The sequence below is a fragment of the Vicia villosa genome, linkage group LG6, assembly GCF_029867415.1.
Source record: "Vicia villosa cultivar HV-30 ecotype Madison, WI linkage group LG6, Vvil1.0, whole genome shotgun sequence".
Taxonomy (NCBI): Eukaryota; Viridiplantae; Streptophyta; class Magnoliopsida; order Fabales; family Fabaceae; genus Vicia; species Vicia villosa.
In genome coordinates this window covers 125,092,883-125,100,810 of record NC_081185.1, presented here as the reverse complement: position 1 = coordinate 125,100,810, position 7,928 = coordinate 125,092,883, and the positions used below count along the sequence as shown (strand labels likewise).

The following is a 7,928-nucleotide window of genomic DNA, read 5'->3' as shown; positions in this document are numbered from 1 at the left end:
TGTAGCATCTTGCTCAGATATAGTATCTTCGCTGCCAGTTAGTTGTTCGGCTGCATTATCACTATTCGAACATTGAGGGTTCTCCTCCATGTTTTCATCTTGATGAATAGGTGGAGATTCATCATTTGAATGGCTTTCTTTAGTAGGCATAGTTGGAATGATAGTTGCAAGGGGATGAGTGTCTTCGAGAACTAGAGAAAGCACAGGAGATTTGTGTCGAGAAACACCTGTGTTGAACAGTTAGAATTGATAAAAATGGAAGGTTGCAAGAAATTCATCTGTCATTCGAAAAGGTAGACATTTACCTCGAAGACTGTCAAGATCAATGTTTAAACTTGAAGTTTTGAGGTCAGAAGTGGCTGTGCCAGCATCATCCTGCATTTACAAGGTAAGATCTGAACTTAATCATAGGAACTAGAGTTTGAAAATGATTAAATTGGGAAATCTAAATACCTTGGTTGGAATGTTGTCTGGGCTTGAGTTATGACTCTCCACAATGGGGATAGTACTAGCAGCCTTCAAGGGTGAGTCCTTAGAAGATACCTTGTCACTCGATGAAGTGATCTTCGAAGTCCCAGATCCCTTTCCTTTGGCTGAAGGGGTGGCAGATTTCTGTCTTTTCTTTATTGCTTGTCTAGTACGAGGAGGAGATTTATCTTCGTCATCTGAAGCAGTTGTTTGAGGAACTTTTCGCTTCGAAGACGCTGGAGGTTTCGAGCTCTGAAGTACATATTAAAACCAAGTGAGTAATATTCATTAAATTTCACAAGCTAAAATATAAGGTATCCATGTACCGTGGGTTTCTTGTCAGTGGCGACAGAATCACTCCCACTCGCCTTGGTATTCCTCGAAGTTCCAGAACCCTTCTGTACAGGGGCTTCCTTGATTTGTCTCTTTCGAGTAAAAGCTGTGAACATAATATAAATCAGTATTTCAATGAAAAAGGAAAAGTTAGTCGAAAGATTGTCTAAACCCCAACCTTCGGGTATTGGAGTCAAGACGCGAACGTGCTCAAGACCTATGTGAAGATGTCCTTTGAAAGTATCCAAGGTATGCTTAGTCGGGACCACTCGTTCAGCGCGTTTTTTAGATTCTTCCTGAAGAATTTTTATGAGATTCCCACACACAAACCAGTCTGGAAAAGGAGGGCTTAAGGCCACCCCCAAATCAGCACTAGGAAGTGGAGGAAATTTTGGAGGATGAAGTTCGAAAGCCACTTTATAACGTAGTTCAGGTCGAACAGACGTAGGCAATTTCAACTTATCCAGTTTAGCAGAAAACTTTTCACGTAAAATGACCGCAGCTTCACGAACGGTCCGACTAAGGTCATCAGGCCTGTAGATAGTTTCAAAGAACTTTTGAAATGCTTGGATTTCTTTAATATGAGTCGAAGTACCTTTATGGAAGTTCTCCTGCACATCAGCAAAAGCTTCAGTTAGTTCTCGAGTAAGGCTTTCAGCATCGAAGATTTGCGCAGAATAATATTCTGTCCACCATTGATGAAAATCTATGGTAAAGTAAAAAGCAGGCTCGAAAGAAACAGGAGACAAAGTGGTGATGCCAACATATTTGGAGATTTTTGACTCATATTCATCTTCTTCCAGATGCGAAGTATGTAGACACATGTGATTCCTTTTGTCATACAAGCACTTTGGTTTGAGTTGAACCAACCCAAATTGTCTTGAAACTAGATTTGGTTGATAACAAAGGAGGCAGCAGTGACTTTTGGAAGATCGAAGTCGGTGATATAACAACTTTGGTGTGAGGAATGCTTCCCAGATAGCCATGGATTCAGCTTGTTGATCAGCAGAAGTTGCTGGAAATGCTCGAGTAAACCATTCGGGACCCACCTTACGTTGTACGAATGGAGCCATCGAGGGAGTGAATTGATAATGTTTGGCAAACATCATTATGTATGCCAGGAAGGTTTCACGAAGTTTGCCAGTTTCTTCCTTTGGAGTTAGGTAAGCTAATCTGGTTCCTTCTACTGTTCGATTCTTTATAGCTGCACTTTCTTCATCCACAACACCTTTATATGGGAGGTGAGCCTCAAAAGTGGCATTAAGCCATAGTTGCAACAACCAGAAAGGACCAGCAAAAAGAAGAGATCCTGTTTTGTAGTTCTTAACAAGGTCTGTTGCTTCACCAAGATTCTCATAGAGAAATCCTAGAATTAACTGGCTTAGATTTAACTTTTTCCCAGCATTTAGTTGGTTGGCCATGCAAAGGTATCTCTTTGCTACTTGTATGGACCGAGAGCAAAAGACACACCTCGAAAGCCAGAGTGCTAGAAATGCTATATGTTCTTCATCTGAGACGTCTGGGTTCGTTTCGTTGTGGTATTGTTGAATGAAGGCAGTATAGGTGACTGTTGCTTCATTAAAATTGATGGTATCAGTATCCATGAAATTGGGGTCGAAGGTTTCCCCAGTTGGTCGAAGCCCTGTAATTGCAGCTACATCGAAGAGGGTATGGGTAACCATTCCACATGGAAGGTGGAAAGTATTATAAGAAGCATCCCAGAAATAAACTGACGCTACTAACATGGTTTGGTTATATTCTAGGCCTGTTTTGGATAACTGGATTAGGTCATAAATCCCTAATTGTTTCCAGAAAGAAGCCTTTTGTTTTTCCACCTTCGCTAGCCAAGAGTAATATAGTTCAGGATCTTTTGCTAAAGGGATTAACCTAAAGACTTTCACAAAGTTGGTTACATAGTTTAACCTAATTTTCTCCAAAACCAAATAAGTTTCAGTTGAGGTTTCTGTTGTGTTATCAGGATCAGCTAGGACTGAATGACCTTCTTCATCTATCTTAATTTTGCTAACTAAAGGTCTAGTCTTATAATAAGCAGGGAAGAATTTACTCAAAGAGGGGTTATTTCCTCCTGGTAAAGGACCCATGAAAGCATGAGTTTTTTCAGAAAGTTCAAAAGGGATGATTACCTGAGAAGCGTAGATAGCGCGCGCCTCTACGTCATTTGGGTTTGGAATATGTGCTTGATTCTTTATCTGTGTAGGATTTTGAAGTTTCTGAATGGGTTGAAGAGCATTTGAAGAAGATGCCATGGGTGAATTTGATTTGAGGAATAGGTTAAACGAGGCCAAAGAGAATTTTTCTTTTCTGTGTTGAGGGTAAAGAAAATAGAAGTGGAAGTTATGTGAGGGTAGAAGTTCAAGTATTTAAAGGTTTAACGGAAACCCTTTCAAATCTTTTGGGTAAAAGTCAAAAGACACGCGGCAGGCGTTGATTTAATCCAACGGCGGTCGAATAATTATTAGCCTTATTCCTAGTATATAGGAGTAATGGTCATGAAGTAATGCCAGAACGTGGGAATGTAAGTTCTGAGAAGACATCTTTGAAAATGACAAGACGTTTTGAAAGTGGAGTCATAAATGATTATGACGTTAGTCAGTTGTCTTGGAACTCTAAGAAGTGAGTAAAAAGAAATCTCATCATGACAAGAAACGCCTATTTCTCTTGCTTTCGAAACAGGCATTTATTGGGAGCAATTTGTTAGCTGAAGATTTCGTTTAGGAAGAATATCCTTTGAAGAATTACAATTCGAAGGAAGATGGTTACTGATGACCATTTCTGAGTTTAAAAAATGGCTACTGATGACCATGTTTCGAGAATGTTGGTTTGAGTTGGAGTAAAGATGGTTAGACTTGGAGCTAATTCGAAGAAGGTTATCTTTAAAGACTTAAACGTTTTTGCGAAATACGTAAAGTACTGAAGCTTAACGTGTTTTCGTGGCATTCTCAATTTTGATCACGTTGCCACGCGTCGAAAGAGGATTCAGGCGGGAGGATTTGAATTTCGAAGTAGTTTGTGTAAATGCACAAAGACAGATGGCATCCCAGGGATTCCTGTGGGCAACGTGGCATCAGATTAGTGTAGGACCGTTAGGGTCGAATTTAGTATAAATAAGGGTCTTAATGTTAGGATTCCGTGTGTTCATTTTGTACAAATCACTCACAAACCACTCAAGTATCAAGTGTTTAGAGAACGAGTTCGCTGAGAAATGTACGTATGACACCAACGCCAGTTTAATACATTTGTATTTCTCTTTATTCAAGCATCTTTTCATTATTACTACTTTCATTTACTTCCTGTTATTTACATTCCTGCACTTCTTTATTTCGTCTAACTTTCATTTCGAAGCACTTTGTATTTCTGCATTTTACATTCTTGCACGTTACATTCATGCACTTTACATTTATGCAGTTTATACGCTTTTATTTATATTTCTTTGTCGAAAGACATACTTATGTGTATAACAAGTGTTGTTTTTAAGTAAACATTCACATGATCATATCATAAACAAGTTTTCTCGAAGCCAGAACAAACAAGCATGAATCAAATCGTATCGAAAGACAATTGTTTGACTATGTCCTAGGATCAATCTAGTCGATCCTGCGAGTAACCAAAGTATACTTTATAGTTTGGAGGACTAGCGGTTGTTTACCGGAAATCACCGTAAACAGATCTATAATAACGCTTTAGCATAAATGCTATTATAAACTGAAAACAACTAAATAAATAAATCGTTTGGTCCTTTACTAGCCCTTTATGAAGAGTGCTATTTTAGATATCGATAAATAAAATAACAAAAACATAATTTTTGCATGCCAACCAGGATTCAAACTTGAGACCTCAGGCTGAAAGTTTTAAAATTTTATCACAATCCGATAATAGCGCTATACCAAAACACCATCTTAGATAACATAGCTTTAATTGCGCTCTACCAAAAAAACTATCTAAGATAGAGATAATTAAAACAATAAAAATATAGTTTTTGGATACTAATCGAATTTGAACACATGACCTAAGTGTGGGACTAGGTGACACTATTTAGACTTTTTAGCATCGGAGTTGGTGGCCGACGCAAATTTTGGGTAACTAAAAAGTTGTATTTCAAAAATGATTTTTATGAAAATCTATTTGAAATAGCTTCAAAATTAAGTGATTTTTGAAATTTTGATATCCAATTTTTTTTCCCCATAAATAAATGATATACCTAAAATCACATTTTAAGAATAACTATTCAAACAAAAATTTCATTTGAAGTTTTTATAAAAAGTTTTTTTGTAAAATTTTTTTTTACAAACTTTTGTAACACTATAAAAATCATTTTTAAAAAAAGTTAAAACAAACGGGCCCATTATCTTCTAATCTTCTATCATTTGTTTTATTCACAATAGTTGAAAAAGTTTTAGTATCATTGTCATGAACTCTTTAGTACTTGATTGAGTAACCAGACTTTTCTTCTTACTCATCCATTCAATAAGGTCCCTACATAATAATCTACAACATAATAACATGAAGTACATCTTTGATTAGTTTAAGCATTATAATTTTACCTATTTTAAACAAGACTCTTTTTCATAGAGTGACTTTGAGATATTGAAGAACACAGTTTGCAACCTGCAACTCTCTCGCCCTCAAATCTTGCATAGATTTGCTAACCACACTAATCGCACAAGTCAAATTACTAACCCTTGTCAACTTTGATATTTTCCTTCACAAAGCTCATCTTGTGATTTTGTTCGATGGCAACAATTGATGGTTTACATCCAAGCTTTACTGTTTCTCGCAAAAGATCCTGCACATACTTTTTGTGAGAGACAAAAATGCATTTCTTTAAATAGGCTACATCAACTCCCAAGAAATATTTGAGTTTTCAAAAATCCTTTATCTCTTGTTAAAATGATTATGTCGTCATCAACAAAAAGTTTAGTTAATTATGTCAACATCAAAGCCGTAAGTTTTAATATTAACAAAAACCTAATTTTTCTTGAAGTAGAAATATAAAACTTTAGTTATTTCTAATACATTTATAAATGATCATATAACTAAAAGTGATGCATACTATAATTTTTGTGCAATACCTTCTCAAATACTTTGAAAAGAACTTCACCCTGGTTTTCTTTTATTAAAAGCTTGTCATGGTAACTCATACATTAGAAATCTCAAGATTCATAAAATAATTAATGAGGTAATGGCAATGGATAGCAAACATTGTCATTTTTATTTTAAATGAAAAAGGATAGAGTAACTACAAGAATCAATAAAATAAACCAGAAGTATCAAGATACCCTAGAAACAAAATAAATAAAGTATAACACATAAACAACAACAGGTAACCAGAAAGACAAAGCATACATATAGCAAACAGTTGTTATTTTTATTGATAAATGATCAATCAATATAGAATTACAGATACATAAGGGCTGCCTTAGGTTCGCCTTGAATAATACATTACATTGTTCAAGTTATATAACGGTGGCAACAACAAATAGTTTATGATACAAATACATACAAGAAGAAATTCGTAGTAAGATTATACAGTATACATGAATATTCAAATGTCACCGTCTCTTTTGCATTCAGAGGGAATTTGTGGTAAACGTTTTCTATCAGTGCAGTAATTGTAAATGGTGTATTTCTCTCTCACCCACTTTAAGCTACGCCATTGAGCAGCATCAAGATCACGGAACTCAGCTTGATCCCACCATCTCTTTCCTTGTGTTGCACAGAATTTTGAGTTAACAGATGCTTCACAACCATCAATGTGGAAACTTTTGTATCCTGCTATGAATGGTGCTTTTGACCAATCTGTTTTCTCTAGTCCACCCCTTGTTGCCCAATCATCTGCATTCCATAAACTGTTGTAAATCTTCATTGGCTGGTCAAATGGAAATTTCACTCCTAAATCCTTGCTGTTCTTGAACACTCTTATTGGAACATTATCCACATAGAAACTGCAAGCAAATCAACCATATAGGTTAAGCATGATTGTTTTAGATTATTAGGGTTGTATTTGCAATAGTTGAGTGTCCAGTGCTGCTTACACAATCTGGTACATGTTCCATAGAATGGAGTATCTGTGGAACTCTTTTGTAGGATCAAACCAGAGATAGATTCTTTGTTCTTTGTTACCTTGTCCACCCGTGAATACGTTTGTTTGCAGAATGTAAGGTTGTCCAGTTCTGTTGCCCAAGAACTCAAAATCTATTTCATCATGTTCAGCATTTTGAGAAGATAACTGTGAAGTAGTGTCAATCACAACAAAAAGTCATTACCACAAAATGATACAAATAGAAACATAAAACTATAACACTTTTTTTGTACATACATAAAAAGCAGTAACAGTTCCAGCTGAATCCCCAGGAACCATCTTAATGTTCATACTGAAATGTCCAAACAAGTATGAACCTTTTGACTGAAAACCAGTACCTGTTTATAAAACTAGTTAGATACATGAACAGTGTAGTAACAGGTATAAAACTATATAGTGAAGAATAATAATACACTAATTACCAGTGGACTTATCAAGATGAAGCTGAATCTCAGAACCACCATTGAAGTATTTGATGTGATCAAAAGCCCAAGTAGGGTAATAGTTTCTACCAAATGGTACATCCACTGGCTTCGGTGGAAGAGCACAGAATGAAAAAGAAACAAGTGATGATAGAATCAAACAAAGAGTCCAAAATGAAGAAGCCATGCTGTGTGTTGTTTTCATGCAAGTTGTGAAAAGTTAGTGGCAAAAACTTGGGTATATATAAGCCTGAGACCCTTGGATTAGAGAGTTATAGACCCATGTGACTCTCTCTTTCGTTATATATGTATGTTGTCGTTATTTATTAATTACTTGGAGGGTGGGAGGCAAAGGATCATGTATTAGGCTTTGTTAGGATTTGAGCGTTGTAACTAACCGATAATGGGAATGGGACCCTATAATTACGCGTTTATTATGTATTGTTAACTTCTATATAGCTAATCATCCATCATTTCCCAATTAAAATGCAAATACTTAGAAATATATAAACATTTTATAGCTGGAAATTGTAAACATCAATCAATTTAATCCATTCAAAAGAATAATTTATTCATATATATTTGAAAAACAATTAAATCGTCTT

The 7,928-nt window shown here is 35.8% G+C and overlaps 1 protein-coding gene across 1 annotated transcript; it reads right to left on the bottom strand.

Moving 5' to 3' along the window:
* Positions 1 to 6,166: 6,166 nt before the first annotated feature.
* LOC131609867 (probable xyloglucan endotransglucosylase/hydrolase protein B) lies at positions 6,167 to 7,559 on the bottom strand. The gene is made up of 4 exons (XM_058881681.1): positions 7,324 to 7,559; positions 7,139 to 7,239; positions 6,855 to 7,048; positions 6,167 to 6,764 (listed from the first exon to the last, which is right to left on the bottom strand). Exons 1-4 carry the CDS (start codon positions 7,526 to 7,528, stop codon positions 6,365 to 6,367), a joined length of 900 nt encoding a protein of 299 aa, XP_058737664.1. The 5' UTR covers positions 7,529 to 7,559; the 3' UTR covers positions 6,167 to 6,364.
* Positions 7,560 to 7,928: the final 369 nt, after the last annotated feature.